This window comes from Mytilus californianus, unplaced genomic scaffold, assembly GCF_021869535.1.
Source record: "Mytilus californianus isolate M0D057914Y unplaced genomic scaffold, xbMytCali1.0.p SCAF_26, whole genome shotgun sequence".
Classification (NCBI taxonomy): Eukaryota; Metazoa; Mollusca; class Bivalvia; order Mytilida; family Mytilidae; genus Mytilus; species Mytilus californianus.
Window position 1 is genome coordinate 2949354 of NW_026262675.1, and position 19618 is coordinate 2968971.

A 19618-nucleotide genomic window follows, 5' to 3' on the forward strand; every position below is an offset into this window, starting at 1 on the left:
ACAGTTGACTTTGATGTCATTTTTTAGGGGCCTTGGTGACCGAGTGGTCTAAGTAGCCCAACAACTATATCATTAGCCTGACAACACTGAGGATTTTGAGTTCAAATCTTGCACATAGCAGGTGTGCTCCACTCCAATCTTAATTGACTAGGATTGTCAGTTTCCCTGCCAAAGGTCGTGGTTCTCTCCAGGCACTCCGTCTTCCCCCACCAATAAAAACTGATAACAAATAACTCAATAGTGTTGAAAGTGGCATAAAACACCAATCAATCTATTTGATGTCATTAGTATAAATAAATACAAATATAACAGGGATATGTGAGTTAATACTGCTAGGATCAATCTACCTTTTACCATGTTTCCTGTTGGTAGTTACTACAAATTACGTTATGTATTAGTTATGTTTCAATTTGAATTATTTTACACATTTGTCTGTATTAGAAGGCTATAATTGTCACATAGATATTAAACTTCTATTATATTGTTGTTTTTTTTCAGATGCAAGTCCATTAAAAGAAATTATCAAAGTGAACTTTGTATGGATACATTCAGAGTGAGTTTTTCTCCTGTTGTTATATTGAGAAAAAAATAAACTTTCTTATATTTCATTTCCTGTAGCTTTAAACTGTTTTTTTCAGGTGTGTTAGACTAGAATAATAGAATACATATGTACATTGACTAATTTGTATGTATCACTTTTCAGATTCCAGATGACCATTTAGATGGTTTATATGTATGGAATGAGTTAAACCCAGATCCAGTCAGAGTGGTATATACTCAAGGAGCTGGTGTCAACAATACAGATTTTATATTATATGTAGATTCAGTAACAACAGATGTTTGTGGATTCAATAGTGTATGTTTGTAGTCTAGCCATTGCATGCTAATCAACAACTAACCCTTATGCATAACAGGTAACTATTAAATATATTAGAATAGTTGAGTCTTAATATCCTAGGATTTTATAAAAATTATGTCAGATAATCTCTTGAAGAAAGTAGAATAGAGAAATTTTCCTTTATCTGTGATATGTTTTAAATGGTGTTTATTTAATCATATAGCTTAACTTTTAATATTACTTATTATGATATTGGTTAATGTATGAAGACATGTTATAAACAGCCAGGTAATTCCAAAATACTTTTGACTGTCAGTTATTCTTGCTTGTGGTTAGTACCACAAATAACTGCCTACCATTTATTTTCCATAGGTGAACAAAGTATTATCCTATGCCAAAGTGTGCCATGTGGACCAGTATGATAGACCAATATCTGGGTGTATCAATGTATGTCCTCATTCAATCGTTAATAACAGTCCAGAAAAAATGTATAAGGTTTGTAAATTTTATTATTTTGAATTTCTGTTTATGAAGTGTTTAAACTGATAGCTATATATTAAGTCATTGTAAGTTTTGAAAGTAAAGCCTGGTGAAGAAATTAATAAATTAAAAGCTGTTACTGCTATCATAGTTCTCATATTTAAACCGTTAAATTGTGTATAGATATAAGAAGATGTGGTATGAGTGCCAATGAGACAACTCTCCATCCAAGTCAATATTTATAAAAGTAAACCATAATAGGTCAAAGTACGGTCTTCAACACGGAGCCTTGGCTCACACCGAACAGTAAGCTATAAAGGGCCCCAAAAATTACAAGTGTAAAACCATTCAAACAGGAAAACCAACGGTCTAATCTATATAAAAAACGAGAAACACTTATGAACCACATCAACAAACGACAACTACTGAACATCAGATTCCTGACTTAGGACAGGTGCAAACAAATGCAGCGGGTTTAAACGTTTTAATGGTACCAAACCTTCACCCTTTTTCTGAAACAATAGTGTAACATCACAACATAGAAAGACACACTATAAAATATCAACTGAAATAGCTTAACTCAATCAAAGGACATATTAACACCAGTGAACATACACTGAACAAATAAATTTGACCTATGATACAATGCAAATACAAAATAAATAAACTAAAGGAAGAATAATAAAAGTAACATGTTATATAAAAAATCATGTTATCATGTACCCATAATTTCATATTGCCAACTTTGAAACCTGAATTTAATTTTTTGCAAATTAGGTTAGTATTACTTTTATTTACATATCCACAATATTGTTTACCATTGGCAACTGATTGTTTGATATATCCCCTTTCAAACTTAAGATTATTCTTTTGTAGACATTGTTACATGAGCTATTCCATACACTGGGATTTTCAAAAACTCATTTTCCATATTTTAAGACATGTCAGATTAAAGGTAAGTCACCAGGACCTTTAATAACATAGACAAATAGCCAAATGGCACACTTTGTGTTTAAGTAAATGTTTTTCTTATCAAATTTTGACCAGATTTATGCATATTCTTTTGCTGAATGAAATCTAAAACCTGTTTAAAGTGTGTCCTGTTTATGACTTTTCAGGAGTTATACCCTTATTACTTTGTTAATTTTAATCATTGCCTTGTAAACACTTAGTTGGTTTCATTGTCCATTTCATTTAACATATAGTTTCCATAAACAGCTTTTGAAATGTGAAAATTAAATGTCATGGTCATTGGTGATGGACATTGGAATGCTATCTTCATCTTATTTTACAAACGAGATACAATGATATACCAGCAGTAAAATTAACAATTCACAGAATTCGTTATTGATATATGTATAGACTATTGAAGCATATTAAATTGTTTGTACTTATAATTATCTTCTTAAATTTGTTTGGTAAGAAGCTCTACAGAAGTTACAATTTTGTATCACATTCTTTTATTTTCAGTGTCTATATCTAATTCATAAATATCACTATGTACATTTGAGCGAAATAACTGATATTGTACCTTATTTATTGCTTTTATCAATAAAAACTAAAGTTTATAAGCTATTCTGATACAAGTTGTAACAACTATTAATTAACATTTTATCTTGAGCATTTTACTGGCTGAAGACCATATTTTTCCAAGAAATAAACAAATTTAAAAACTGCTAAGAGGACATTATAGCCAGAATATATATCATGTTAATCTCCTGCCCCCTTCTTAAATATCCTATTAGCCGCGGCTTATTTATGATTTTCTTGGATACTATGGCTCCTTCCCAGAAACCCCAATGATACTGACAGTCATGAGAAGACTGCAGTTATAAAAGTGATAATAAACCCCAGTATGTTTGACTGATAATAAACCCCAGTATGTTTGACTGATATTTTGCAGATAGAAGTCTTGATTGTCATCCCCTAGGTTTAACCATTGTAGAAGAAGTAAATGGATTAGTAAGGATTGTTACACCATCAGTTTTAAGAGAAACACAAAATCATTTTGGGTGTACAATTGAAACTAAATATGGTGCTCCCTTGGAAGGAAAGGTGAATACAAAATTCAGAGCTTTTTTTTACAATCTGTTAATTAAGAAAATACATCAATGACATTTATATGGGTTCTTGTAAATAATTAAAGCTTCCTATAGGATATGGACAACCCAAATGCCATTGTTATAGTATATGTAAATATTGAGTTGAAAACTAAGTCTGGGTTAAAAAAGATATAACTATGATATAAGTTCAGCTATTATTATTTATTCATTAATTGAAACTTATTAAAATCAATAAAAAAATGACCCGAGGAGAATTATTTTTGACTGAAATGGTTTTACAGCACATTCAAGAATACTTTTAACTTCAGAATGTTTTTGATTCATGTAACAGTAGTTATTGGAAGTTTCGGACAAAAATATTGAAAAAATAAAGTCAAAACAGTGTCACTGTAAATTATATTTATTAAGTACGTGATGCTATTTTTTGTAGTTTAACAACTTTACATCACATTGGGATGACGTGTTGATGTATGGATCTATTATGTCACCTAATATGGGAATGGTAAGTATATATTTGTATACTTATAAGAAGGACATATTATTTCAGTTTTGCCTTGCCTGCTACAAATGTTACTTGATGTTCAGGTTCAAGCATACTTTCATACATGCTTTGGTATAATCCTTTTAAATTTTGTATTTTAAAGCAAACAGTTTAACTGTTACTTTTACTGTACAGATTCATTCATTTTTTGCACATATTATGAATTTATACTTGTTAACTGTTTAATGCCTTATTTTAGTGTAAGAATAACATTGATATATTTTATATGTAGATGCAATTCTACATATAAAAGCTACCTAAAAAATAAAGAAATAAATAGACTGAGGATACTTCCATCTACATACCACTTGTCTGTTTATTTAATTTAGTTGTTGTCATTTTTCAGCCACATGTCACCTTTATAGACAGAATAACTTTAGCTTTATTTGAGGACAGTGGATGGTATAAAGTAGACTACAGTTCTGCTGATGATTATCTCTGGGGCAAAAGTAAGAATTTTAATTAATACAAGGTTCTCACTAAGGCAAGTCCATGAGTCCTGGACTTATGAAAATCTGTCTGGACTCATCATCTTCTAAACTGGTGAGTCCAAAGATGCATCAAGATTGAAAAATGTTGTATCAACTGAGCACACATATCATCACTTAATAGCAAAATTTAAAAAAATAATCTAAATTGAATGTTATTTTTTTGCTCTTTTTTTTTTGTCATGGAGTCTGAAATAGTAAATTATATAGCAATAAAATTTCATCTTCTCACCGTTTGACTTGCCATGGCCAAAAATAATGAGTCCCTGGACTTTGTCTTCAAAAATCCTTAATGAGAAACCTGTTGATAGCATCACAGTGACACAAAATATTCATATAATTCTGATCTAGATTTTTTTCTCAATATAAATTTGAATTTCCACTTGTATGGTAGCCTTTACATTTTGAGACGGATATATGGAGTATACATCAGTTAGACAGCAACCTAACAACACCATCAATCCAAAAAGAAATAATTGAGTGACAAAGTTCTGTGTGATAAGTCATTATTTTGCAATGTAAAAGTAAAAAAAATGTAGAAAGTTACAAAGGAGGCAATTAAAAACCATGCCAAAGAAACAAAGGCCCTGTTTGAAATGAAATAAGAAACAATAGGCAAACATCAGTCAGCAAAACTTATTTTGGTTATGATGACACCAAACAAAGCTATGAATCATTTATTGTATATTTGTTACTACCCATTTGTGTATTTTTCCTGTTTGAATCAGTGCGGTATCATAAAAAAAAAATATGAGATTTAGAAAGATAATTTTATTTTATTAGGTAATATAAAAACTAAAAAAAATTACAATTGGAGAATAAAAAAATTAATGCCTATACAGAACAGTCTGAATTAAAAACTATCTATGTCTGTAGAATTAATTTAACTTTTCAATTCTGAATGAAACATTTATGCATTTAGCAAATCATGAAAGTACCATAAGTTTCGACAACTACTTTGAAACTACGTGTGGGAAATACTCAGGCCACGTTAGTGTGCATATCATATGTTCCTGTATTTAACTTACTGAGTTCTTTTTATAGCCACAAATGTATTGTTTATAGTCAAATAAATTTTGTCATTGGTTATTTCAGATATGGGTTGTGTTGATAGATCTGAATTTTGTCTTAAATATGAAGATTACATCTGCAGAAATAAGTAAGAAGTTCCTGTTTTTGTTATTTTCATTTTAGTGTATCTTCATGATCATTTAACCATTCTGGATACTCAATCTTCCTCTGCCAATAAAAACTGGCACGATGATATAGCAAAGAGGGCTGAAATTTGGTGTTAATGATGTACTTAGGTGAAATTAAAAAAAATCTAGAATTTAATATTGATACTTTAAGTCAGAAGAGCATTAGTTAAGGAACAAAATAAGCTAAAAAGATTGATAGGTTATGGAACTCCTTTTCAAGATATTTAATATTTTTTTTAAAATGGCGGTAAAAAGGCTGACTAGGATTTTTACCTTAAATTTGCATTGGTATTATTTGGGTCTCAAATCGAAAGAAAAGAAACCTAGAATTTGCTTAAATTTTGGTAAATGACCTTTTATAAGCTATTGAAGTCTTATATGAGAAGAAAAATTAGTGTTATGGGGCAAAATATTTTATCCTGTATGGTAAGGAAAAAAATCAAGGAGTCCGAACCTCTGACAAAAATTCCTAAACCTGACCTAAGTACATCCTTAAACATGATCAATCAATCAATCAATCAATCAATCAATAATTCAATCAATCATTTAATCTATTGCTTTGATTTTCTTCCATTTGATTGTCTCTTGCAGACTTTATTTTTATCTGTTAACAATCATCTGTTTATTTCAATTTCATTAATTTTTGCATTTACCCTTGCTTGACTAATATGAAACTTATAGGAAAGGGAAAGAGCCTATTGATTTTGGGCTCAAAGATCAAGGTCACTTTTAGTGAAAATAGAAATTATTTTGAAAAGGGTTTCCTGATGGGGACTTAAGTTCCCCTTGCTAAATTGAAATGAAATTATAACTGATGGAAGATATAGGGAAGGGAAAGAAGTCTATTGATTTGAGGGTGAACAGGTCATTGTCACTGTTATTAGAAATAGAATTTGGGGGTGGGGAGAAAAGGTTTCTAGATATTAGCTTAAGTTTGCCTTAATTGATTGGAATGAAACTTGTACAGATGGTAGATATAGGGAAGGGAGAACATCCTGTTGATTTTAGGGTCATAGAATTGAGAATCAAGGTTGCTATTACTAAAAATAGATTTTTACTCAAAGTTCATGATAAGATGATAACTTTAGTTTTCACTTTTTGGGGTTATTATGAAACTTGTATAGAAAGAACAAATCTATATAGATAAAGAGAAGGAGAAGATTCCAATAATTTTCTGGTCTAGGTCAACCCTTGAAATACAAATCTTTTCTATCAATAAATGTGTAGTTCAGGTAGCATCAGTTGAAAATTCCACCTTTCACTTGTTAGCTATTATCATTATCATTATATTCAAAATTTCTTTTAAATGAAAGTTTTCTCTTCATACAGATATTGATGATATATTTAGTACAAAATTGTTTTTATGAGAATGTGCAGATCACAAATCATTTGCTTACTGGTTGACGTACTTTGAACTAGATACACTATTGGAAAATGAAATTTTCATGAAAATTGAGAATAAGATATCCATTTTGCACATTATATGACTCCTTTTCATGGATCATGTAACGAATACATGCTCATTTGAGCATCTAGTTTAAAATGAGTTAAGTGCCTTAGCTGATTAACATATTCAATCTGTTACTAGATTACCATGTAAGCTTGATACTAAATTTTGTACATATATTACTTTTCCAAGAATACATTTTTTTGACATAAGCATTTATGGAATATTTTCATCTCTGAAGTAAAACACCACTGAAGGGATAGAGATTGAGATTAATGCAATAAACAGTGTTTTTATATTTTAAGCTCTGTTGTTGGATGTCACTACTTACATAAAGACAAAGGCTATTGTAAACAAGAGTCTAATTTATCATGTAGAATTTACCAACCACAACCAAAGGTAAGTTCATGAATAGGTATTGTACACAGTAAGAAATTTTTAAAAGATAATTTTAAACAAAAAGAAATCTTGGCATATCTTTTGAATACTCTGGTTATGTCACATTATTTTATTGATAAGGAAAACAGCATCCAAGATACTAGAAAATTGAAAAATTGATTGAAATGCTTGGTTTAGCAGAAAAATAGCAACAGTTGGATTGATTTTTTTGTATTATTTGTAGTGGAAAATAATTCATGCATTTTCAGGACTAAAAGGTAATGAAAATATATGAAATGAATATTTATATATAAAAAGATTAAAAAGGTAATAATTTCACTTAATTTCATGAAACTGAAATGATATAAAAACATAGTATCACTTTTTGAAACTATAAACTGAATTATATTAAATTATACAAACATTTACTAAGAGTGTTTGAGTTATATCAGCTTGCTTATAAAAGAATTTTCTGCTGTTTCAGGGACAGTGTTCGATTCCTAGAGTACCTGACTTTGAAGAAGAGATATTTGGAATTTCTAGTTGGTGCTTTGTATCAAATTTGACTTCAAATTATGTGGTAAGAAATTATTTTTTGGGGGTAACCTTTAGCAACTTGCTGGTTAGCTATATTTCAACTTTTGTGAGTACACACAACTGCAGCGAGGTCTACATACTTTTTTTTACCTTATATCTTAGCCATGCCCATGTGAAGCAACTGATAAATAATATGTAATAATAATACATTCTTTTCTAGAGTATAAGGTAGTTGTTGATTTCAATTGACATTATACCGATATATATATATATAGATTGATATGTAGACCATACTTGTACACAATAGTGTGTTTGGTGTAATAGAAATATATTATTCTCTTCATGAGCACTTTCTACTTTCATTAACCTGATAAGTACTTTTTTACTGGTCAGTATGAAATTATATGGACCTTTTACTGGTCAGTATGAAATTATATGGACCTAACTATATTCTACAAATTTATTCCTTGTAGGAAAAGACTTCTATATTAACTGGTAGATGTTATATACAAAAATGTTCCATGAATAGAGATTTATTGGTCAAAGTTCATGGATCAGATTGGATTGATTGTCCATATGGAAAATTAATCAGAGTAAGTATTTGTTAGATCTTCAATAGTTTTTAATGATTTTTTTAGCCCTTATTTTTTAACTTCCAGTTGGCTTCCAGGTAATATTGATATTTCACATAGTTGTTGCCCATGTCCGAAGGCTGCATCTTCGTAATTTGAAGGTCAGTCACAGCTGATAGATGTGATAAAAGTTGTTGCCAACGTAAATGTGTAAGAATCTTCTTGTAAATTGTCCATCAGTCATTTATTATGCCTGCCTACGATAGTAGAAGGGTGATATTGTTTTGCAGCCAGTGTATCTGTCTGTCGTTCGTGAGTCTGTTTTTCTGTCCTGTATCATATTAGTTTATATTTAAGGTAGTTAACCATGAAATTGTGGTCATAATTAACTTGATAATACTTAGAGCATAACAATTAAACATCTTGAAACTCTCACAATGTATTGTTAATATACATAAACTAGTCAAAACATTTACTAAATTTTATCATCGGTATAAGGACATCATTCGTATATATAACTCAACATGCAGACATCTTATACGTTCGGGTATTTCACATCCATTCTTTTATGGTAATATTCTTTACAAAGCACAAAAATGTCAGTATTCACCTCAAAAGCTAACAAAACCTTTAAACAGACTTATTAAAAAGGGATATAGTTACGATACTGTTGTCAGGTCATTAAAGATTGCATATTTTGGCTTTGATATTGATTCACTTATAGGGTCTTTGCATCGGAATTAAACATATTTATTCTAAAACCAGTTGTTGGCATGACATGGGTTATGTTCTTCTCATATATTTTATGATGGTATAATACTAAACCCCTAACAGGAGGGATTGTGCCTGATATTCATATGATGAAGACATAATCTTTCAATCAGTTTAATTGAGGTCTGGAGCTGGCATGTCAGTAACTGCTAGTAGTCTGTTGTTATTTATGTATTATTGTCATTTTGTTTATTTTCTTTTGTTTCCTATTCTGACATCGGACTCGGACTTCTCTTAAACTGAGTTTTACTGTGCGTACTGTTGTGCGTTTGTTTTTTCTACATTGGCTAGAGGTATAGGGGGAGGGTGGAGATCTCAAAAAACATGTTTAACCCGGCCGCATTTTTGCGCCTGTCCCAAGTCAGGAGCCTCTAGCCTTTGTTAGTCTTGTATCATTTTTAATTTTAGTTTCTTGTGTATAATTTGGAGTTTAGTATGACGTCCATTATCACTGAACTAGTATACATATTTGTTTAGGGGCCAGCTGAAGGACGCCTCCGGGTGCGGGAGTTTCTCGCTGCATTGAAGACCTATTGGTGGCCTTCGGCTGTTGTCTGCTCTATGGTCGGGTTGTTGTCTCTTTGACACATTCCCCATTTCCATTCTCAATTTTAATGATGAAAATATATATGATTTCCCATCTGTAACTGTGAGGTTAAATCTTTTCAAAATTATTGCAATGAAATTGAATTAACATGATTAAACATAAGATTCAGATTGCTGCTAAACGACATCGTTCCCAATTTTCTCACATTTTTCAGATACGAGGGTACAGAGGATATATCAAATGTCCAAGTAGTAAAGATATCATGTGTCCAGAACTCACAGATAATACCACTATGTCTGTTACAGAATTTTCAAATGTTATATACTGTATGTATTATATAGCTATATCAAAATGTATAACAAATAAGAAAAAGAGAAAAAATCAGTGATCTTCATAGAATAGGGGGCAATACCTTTTTCTGTTAACCTGTTTTGGGCTATTTCAAGGTATTGTTAACTGTTATTTGAAATATATATTAACTATTAACTGTTATCTGTTCTGTTTAAATTGACAATGCTGTTAACTGTTTTATATGAAAATGGGATTCCTGTTATCTGTTACTTGACACTTAAAAGTGTTCACTGTTAGTTTCTTTACAGTGCTCCCTCAATGGAGTAACATAAACAGCATAAATGTAACTGTCTTTGGACAAGGTGACTATACTAAGGCTCATCAAAAAAATCAATATCATTATCATTTTAAATTTGCTTAATCACAATATTTTCACCACTTTGTAAGTTAGCTGATAATATGAAGGTTAAGGTATAAATCGACAAACGTTAGGGGAAAACAGACGAAATCGTGTAATATCCTAACAAAGTATGATACTAATATCATTTCCAGTAGTACTCATAATGGTCTCAATGGTGTTCACAGAATAAGAGACAAGCCGCAAATAAAATAAAGTTTCGAACAAATGGTAATAAAGATTAAGAATAGTGGACAAAAAATATAAAGAATTGAGAAAAATGTCTTTAAAAAATAAACAAATAAAAACCCAGAAATGAAGACCTCCCATCAAAACCTTTAACTATCACGAATGCAAATACAAATGTAAGAAGATACCTACCAAGGGTGCAATCAAAAAACGTAAGTCAAATAAAATATAGACAACATTGGATGTTGAATGTGTACTGATTGATATTTTAGTCTTAGATGCATGATTTTTTTCATTAGTTGTTATTGGCTTTGAACTAGCTGTCAGTAACTGCGAGTACTCTCAGATCTGTACTTAGTGTCTGTCTGTTGTGTTGATGTATAAGTACCTGTCCACGTCCACTCTGTGTTTTTGTTAGATGTATATCTATTTGTATCCATCTGGTGAGTTAAGCCTTTTTCAATTGATTTTTATAGTTTATTCTTATGTTGTACTGTTGCACCGCTGTCCCAGGTTAGGGGAGGGTTGGCGCCTTCTAACAAGTCTAACCCCACCACATTCATTCTGTATGTGCCTGTCCCAAGTCAGGAACCTTAAATTATGTGGTTGTCTTTTGTTGCTGTGTTTCATATTTGTTTTTCGTTCATTATTTTGTACATAAATTAGGCCGTTAGTTTTCACGTTTCAACTGTTTAACATTTGTAATTTCGGGGTCTTTTATAGCCGACTATGCAGTATGGGCTTTGCTCATTGTTGAAGGCTGTACAGTGACCTGTAGTTGTCAATTTCTGTGTCAAATGGTCTCTTGTGGAGAGTTGTCTCATTGGCAATCATACCACTTCTTATCTTTATAAACACCATGGCCAAAATGGAGGTAACAGTAGTTCTCCAATGTTCAAATAAAAAAAATTAAAAAAATCATTTAAAAGGTACCAATGAAGAAAAAAATTGAAGGAATAGCAGGATCTTCAGAAGGAGGGAAACCGGACGCATTGCCAGAGTAAGCGTCCCGCCATCTGGGACAAAAAGTGCTAATTCACCAACAAAAAAAAAAGACCAACAAAAAACTTAAATATTGACAAAACCAACCCAAACCAAGGTGGACTCAGGTGCTCTGGAAGAGTAAGCAGTGTTTATTTTACTACTGAAACCTGTGGTGTTCATAAAAAATTCACTAAGTCATAATTAAAGTTGGTGTTAAATGTTATCAGCATTTTAACTGTTTTTGCCAAAATAGAGGTGTTGTTAACATGTTAATAAACCCCCTATTGGCCCCTCATAGAAGCAATGTTGTCATCAAGAAATCACTTATATTTAATACTCCGTCATAACTTATAAAAAGAGATAACAGGAATTTCAAAAAAATATTGGACAGGACAACAGACATTTATGTTATTTTATAATAACAAAGATGCAAAACAAAGAGTAAGACATTATACGGATAACATGACTAGGTATAGGCATAAAATGTGTTAGGGTTAAACATGCCTGGGGTAATGGTAATTGGAATTGTAATGCATTGTAATATTACATTTTTTTGATGTAATGCAAAGTAATTTGCAATGCTGATTTTCTGCATTACAATTACATGTAATGTAATGATTACTTTAGAACAGGCTATTATTTGAACTTGGAATTATTTTTAATTATGGAATTTGCATAATTTCATGTGTTTGAAATTTTTGATATATTCCATGTTTATTAAGTAATATTATGTTTTGAGCGGTGCATAACACTTTCCACACAATGTATTTTGTATAGATAGTGTTGTGCGCGGCACAGTACATTCTATTGAAAATGTGCTATCTTCTTTGTAATAGAAAGTGTTGTGCGCAGCACAGAACATTATAATACAGAATAAACATGGAATTCATTAAAAATTTCAAGCACAAGAAATAATGCAAATTCCATAATTAAAAATAATTCCAAGTTCAAATAATAGCCTGTTTTAGTTAAAAGTCAATGTAATGCCTCCATTACTGTACATTACTTTTCATTACAAATTGGTAAAATGCATAAATTTGAAGAATATAGTAAAATAAAAATAAAATATTAACAAAAACAAAAGAAAGTATTGAATAAAATTATTGTCACAGTTAAGTACTGTATTAAATCATTATAGATAGTTTGCCCTTAAAACTTCTTTACGGATCCATTATTAAATCCCCTAAGCCAACTAGTCTTGATCTTGGTTTCTGATATTTGCATAAAATGATATTGGGAATATTTTGGTGTTTGGTGGTCCATGAAAAATCTTCTAAAAAAATATTAAACAAAACTACATAGATGAATGGAAAAAATATGAAGATAAATTTTTCATAATTCTGTACACACCTTACATTATTTCAATGAAAGATTGAATATGTCAATCATCATTTTTACACCAAACTGTGGTTTGGGTCCTGTCTGTGTTGTTATTTCACCTAATTGATATCAAAATGTTTTTATTGCAATCAAATCTTCTCAACTTACACCCCAGTTCTATTGTTATACTTCATAGTTTCTATTTCTGAAACATGTGTGAATTGAATAGATCTATTGTTACGAATAACAATGGATTTTGACCACAGGGTGTGACGAGCGGGGTTTCTGGAAACCCCTGCTTCTACACCCCGCAAACAAAGTCCATTGTTATTCGTAACAATAGAAATTGATTATTTTTTAAATAGCATGAACATAAGAAATTACTAATAGTGTTCACTACAAATTGTTTCATGATATTAAAAAAAACATTTTAGGAAATTCCAATAAGCATCTATATTGAATACAAAAATAATCCTTTAAATACTCTTTTGCTTGAAGGTATTTTTTTTTATCCCAGTCATATGTCTCTATTCTAAAGCATTGATCTTTAAAAAAAATGGGGATTCTAACCCCCCCCCCCCCCCCCCCCCCCCCCCCCCCCCCCCCCCGGTTATCCAGTGGCCGATCCGGGGTTAGGGGTTCTGCGGGTTGGACCCGACTTTTATTTAAAAGATCAATGCATTTGAATGGTTGGACCCCCCCCCCCTTTTCTCTTGAGTTGGGAACCCCCAGGATCAGCCCCTGATTGCCCCCAAAAAGGGAGTTCCTCTATATCAAATATTGTATGTTGAGCGTGTCTGGTAGTCGGATTTTTAATGCAGACACACATATCCCTTAGTATGTTCGAATATGAATGTTTGTTTATTTTCGAGAAGAGGGGGAGGGGGGGCTTTCGTTTTTTGATAAAATCGTAAGATATAAAATACAGTTATGATTACCTTTATTAAACTGATACAGGTAAGTACTTTGGGTTATAATATTGTCTTTGTCTTTAGTCTCTTATACCAAATCCAACGCTTGCCACAAAATGTCGTCCGTCTTATACACCCGTCCATATTGACAACTGTATACCAGGAGTATGATGTATTTTTTGTTTGTAATAAGAATACACGAAACAGTTAACCTTGACCTGCTGATCCATATTAGCACATGTATTTAACGGGAATATGCAAAACAACTTTGACATTTGTAAAATATACTCACTTGTCAAAGTTTGAACGAAGATAACCAAAGAAAGGTTACTAGTGGGGTTTCTTGTAATAAAAAAAAAAAATTTTTATAAATCATGGTTTGATATTGTCAATAAATATGCTATCGTTTTTTTTTCATTTAATAATCAATGTTAACAAATATAGGGTTTAGAATGGGGTGTAAGTTAGTTATACACCTCGGGATACGGCGTGTCTGGATAAGAAACCCCTCCGGCCTCCGGCCGACGGGGTTTCTTATCCAGACACACCTTTCCCTCGGTGTATAACTATTACTTATGTTTGTCCTCACAGAGCCCTTAGGCATTTAACAAGATAATCCTATAATGGCACATTTATTATATCCCTTTGAAATCCCTTTATGATGTCTTAATGATTAAGTGATCAATGTTAGAAACAAAATTATATGATAATTTATTTTATTTACCAGTATTTGAAGTCTATGTCACTAACACTGTATACATATGTACATATCCCCCGGTAATATTTATCAATTTCTTATAAAAATCTGGAAATGTTTTTAGAACATAAAAGGATATGGAGTAAATGTACATGGGACAAAATCGCACACAATACATAGAAAAAATAAAAAATTATTCCTGTTCTTCATCTTGACAGTTGATGTAGGGTCTTCAACAATGAATGAATCATTCATACCCTACATCAAGACGGCCCCTAGCGTCGACTTAAGCGGTACCATTGATAAAATAAACCACAGTTCATCTTCTTGCTCCATACCCACCTCGGAGTGCAAGATTTTGTATTGAAAAAGTAATGTGTAATGTAATGCATTACACAGGCAGAGTAATTGTAATGTAATGCATTACATGTGAGAAAAAATGTAATTGTAATTGAAGAATCACAAAGTAATTGTAATGTAATGCATTACATTGAAATGTGATGGCCCCAGGCCTGGGGTTAAACAAGTTTTACATGCAAACAAACTGCCCTCTGCCTATCTAGACCATATGTTGTAAAAGTCAAAAAAGTTTATTTTAAATCGAAGTCACACTGAATTATTAATGTTGTGCAACTTTATTCTAAAACAAGTACTTTTAGAACTGATACAACTTAAGCTTATAGGTGACACATTCTTCATGTATCATTTATGGTCATTTACTGATTATGACAAGCACATTCATTTTGAATCACTTTCTCAGAAGTACTTGTAAATAAATATACAGTGCATTAATATGTTGGGTACTTGACAGATTTATTATTCTTATTTTAGTCTAATTTAGCCTTGAGAGCAGTATACTATTACCATTATTTGGCATCTGTAATTTTTTCTTATATCTTAATGTGGCTTGATTGTAGCATTTCTGTTCTGAATTGGTTTAGTTTAAGACCTTTCTTACACTTCAGTGATCACACTGGTTTGAACTAGAATTTTATTAGTAAATACTCTTGCATTGAAATGTACCCACTAGTTATTTTCACTCTTTTTATTGAATATTTAAATTTCCTTTGTTGTAAAAATCTTATTTATACTATTACAAAGTTTTATCTAAAGTAATACTCCGATATTTTTATTAATCAATCAATAAATATTACGACTTAATGGAATAACAAAAAACTCACAAACAACTAAAGACAATTTTTTTACACCATAAAAGGTATTTGAAAACATGAAAATTAAATATAATAATTTTTATTTAATATATGATCATCTGGCACCATACCCTACAGGATAGTCGTCATTAACACAAATTAGATTGGATTAGATCTTTACTTTTTATACGCCTGTTTACGGGACGTATTATGGTATACCTCTGTCCGTCCGTCGTCAACATGTCGGACATTAACTCAAAAATGCTTTAACCAATTTGCATAAAACTTTGGTGAATTGTTTATATCTATTGACGTGAGCTCCCTTTCGTTTTTTATAAAATTTAGATTTTACGTTTCCGAGTTATAGGGTTTTATTCATTAAAAAAAGGGGTATTTTCCAGTTTTCGGACAATAAGTCAAGAATGTTTTCACCAACTTACAAGAAATTGTGGTGAATTGTTTATATCTATTGACATAAGCTCCCTTTCCATTTTTATAAATTTTAGATTTTACGTTTCCGAGTTACAGGGTTTTATTCATAAAAAAGGGGGGATTTTCCAGTTTTCGGACAAAAACTCAAAAATGCTTTCAGGAATTCTTATGAAACTTTGGTGAATTGTTTGTATGTATTGATGTAAGCTCCCTTTAGAATTTTATAAATTTTACATTTTACATTTCTGAGTTATGGGGTTTTATTCATTAAAAAAAGGGGTGATTTTCCAGTTTTCGGACAATAACTCAAAAATGCTGTCACCAATTCTCATGAAACTTTGGAGAATTGTTTATATCTATTTATGTAAGCTCCTTTTTTATTTTCATAAATTTCTAATATGACATTGAGAATTAATTGAACTTTATTTGTTTATAGTCTTGACAACAGATTTACTAAGTATTGCACAACAGCAAGAAATCTTTAATTGAATATAAATTCAATTCATATAACCAATTTCAAATTCTTTGACTACATTTATTCAGAAACCTATAATATGTCAAATATTTAATTACAATCCAAATTCAGACCTGAATCAAGCTTGAATATTGTGTCCATTTTTGCCCCAACTGTTCAGGGTTGGACCTCTGCGGGTGTATCTAGCTGCGCTCAGCGAAGCAGTTTATTGAATTTGATATAACGTTGAAATTTCCTAATTGTTAAAAATAATCAAAGAAAATAATCTTATCTTTCAGATACTTCAACTAGTGCCAATATGTCAAGTACAGACCATAATTCCATTCCCAGTGTATCATCAGGAACAAACAATAATTTTTCAATTAATATTTCTCCAAGTCTGTTTATTTTTGTATATTTTATAAACCAATACATAGTAACTTAATATAGGATAAGTTTTATTATTATAGTCTTTCCTACATCACTACACCATACAATAGAGAGTTATTATTTTGATTATGTTTTCAGCATTATGCCTACTACTAAAAATACAATATAGCATAATATTTTATATAAGTATGATTTTAAACTTGGCTAAGTCTCTATCAGTATAAATTTTGTGTATTATTATGCATACAGAAAAAGAACACTATTGAACCATTAATAAAATTTGGTTCAATTCAAAAATAGATAAGTAAGGATATCAAAGGGCCAATATAAATCAGAAGTCAGAAGTCAAAAAGGAGGCAACAAAAATCATAAGTCAAAAAAAGGTGGCAACAGAATGAAAAGTAAAAAAAGGAGCACCAAAATTCAGTCAAAAAAAGGGGAAACAAAAATCATAAGTTAAGAAAGGACAAACAGCATCATGGAGCTAAATAATTAAAAAAAAAAACAACAACAACAGTCAACATAACACTACATTAAAGCAATTCAAATGTAGGAAATTTTTCATTGATAAACTTCCCCTCATGCAGAAATGACCAAGATGCACAACATCTGTGACACTTGTACGTTTTAGTAGAATCTAGGATGTTTTGTGTAGATGTGGGAACCATAAAACCATGACCCCAATATTAAATCTAAGTGACCAAAAATATTATGGAAGTGGATCACAAGAGGAGGGAGGGAGAGAGAGAGAGAAGGGATTAATGTGTTCCAGGAAGTTAATCCTTTTGGATGTCAATTCATGAACAAAATCAAAGATTTAAGGAAGGATTATCAAATAATCTCATCAATTCACAATTTGATTTTATTAATGTAATAGTTTTCAAAACTGTGTTTGTACATATTTTCCATAAGGTCCAATGAAATGTCCAAATTTGATCTCTAATGGTATTCGTAATGTATTTCAGATTGACATTTTATAAAGCAAAATAATAGCACTATCCATATATTTTAGAAATAGGTGGAGAGAAACACTGAAAATAAAATCTCAGTAATATAACTCGTGTGTGAAAAAATTTCCAAGGAAAGGCTGTTTGCATTTCCCATAGAGTCCACCAGATTTAATGATAAACATGTTTCATCACTTGGTAGCCCTTGTCTGTAAACATCATAAGCTGCAAACTCTAATTCCTGGGCCAATATCAGTTAATCTTTGCATAAATAATAATAGAAAGATCAAAACTATTTTAGCTGACATTTTTTGCCCTCATTTTGTACAAATACGGCCGCTAGATATTTTAAAAAGTTTTAAGGATGTTCGCTACTCTGTTTCAAAATAACAAGCCTTGTAAAAGACTGTTATAAAATGATATTTCATAAATAAAGGAACTAAAAAAGCAGAAAAAAAGGGTCCCTGTGCTTGTTTTTGAGAAATAAGCCATAGAAAATTTGGTGGGAAATGATTCTCTCTTGATTTTTCATACCTACAACATTGTCCGCTTTTCTCTTTTAAAAACTATGAAAAAATAACAAGGATTTTATAAAATTTTCAAATATGGCTTTTAAAACTATATGTAATTAAATTATGAAAAGAAAAGTAGGGTTTAGTGAACAATTTCTTTTAATGGCAAAACATGGATAAAACCAGAGGATTCTGAAAATCTGGCAAAAATTCAAAAACAAGAGGAGAGAACATCCTTAAGATGATGATGGACATACGGATGACGATGACGTCAATTGATGGAAGTTAAGCTAAAAATGACCAGAGCAAAAAAATCTATAAAAAAAGTCATATAGCAGAAATGTTCAATTGACCCCCTGTAGGAGTATACTGTGGATTCATTTATTTTCGTGGATTGAGGAAAACTTGCATTTTCATGGATATTTGATTTCGTGGTTTTGTCAATGTCTGCGTACAAGACAGTAGAAGATTTGTAATTTGTTGAACATTTAAATTCGTGGGTCACCTGTATCCACGAAACCCACGAAAATTGATATGCAACGAATAATAATGAATCCACAGTATATATATATAACTCGTCTAAATATATATATATAAATAAGAAGATAGGGTATGATTACCAATGAGACAACTCTCCACCCAGGACCAATTGACATACCGGTAGAAGTTTACAACTATAGGTAACCGTACAACCTTCAACAATGAGAAAAACCCATACTGCATAGTCAGATTAAAAAGGCTCCAAAATGACAAATGTAAAACAATACAAATGAGAAAACTGACGGCCTAATTTATGTACAAAAAATGAACAAAAAACAAATATGATATTCAGCAACAAACAATAACCATTTAATTACAGGCTCCTGACTTGGGACAGACACATAAAGAATGTGGCGGGGTTAAACTAGTTTGTTGGCACCTAACCTGGGACAGCTAGTTCTAAGCCAATAACATCTAATAACGAAAAATTGCATGCATCTAAGACTAAAATATCAATCAGTACACATCCAAGATCCAGTGGATTTAGTGTAAAGATGTCATTAATAGTCTGAGAACAACATGACCTTATGCAATGCCAAGAT

The 19618-nt window shown here is 31.2% G+C and overlaps 1 protein-coding gene across 1 annotated transcript in view; it reads left to right on the top strand.

Moving 5' to 3' along the window:
- Positions 1–17151, top strand: part of LOC127732691 (ciliated left-right organizer metallopeptidase-like) — a 29611-nt gene extending 12460 nt beyond the window's left edge. Inside the window, exons 4-16 of the mRNA XM_052241866.1 lie at positions 499–553; positions 704–856; positions 1211–1333; positions 2195–2273; positions 3222–3373; positions 3812–3883; positions 4269–4371; positions 5506–5569; positions 7362–7455; positions 7919–8014; positions 8445–8564; positions 10076–10187; positions 16987–17151. Of these exons, the coding sequence (XP_052097826.1) occupies positions 499–553; positions 704–856; positions 1211–1333; positions 2195–2273; positions 3222–3373; positions 3812–3883; positions 4269–4371; positions 5506–5569; positions 7362–7455; positions 7919–8014; positions 8445–8564; positions 10076–10187; positions 16987–17132 (1369 nt within the window). The 3' untranslated portion in view covers positions 17133–17151. The remainder of the gene's footprint in view (positions 1–498; positions 554–703; positions 857–1210; positions 1334–2194; positions 2274–3221; positions 3374–3811; positions 3884–4268; positions 4372–5505; positions 5570–7361; positions 7456–7918; positions 8015–8444; positions 8565–10075; positions 10188–16986) is intronic.
- Positions 17152–19618: the final 2467 nt, after the last annotated feature.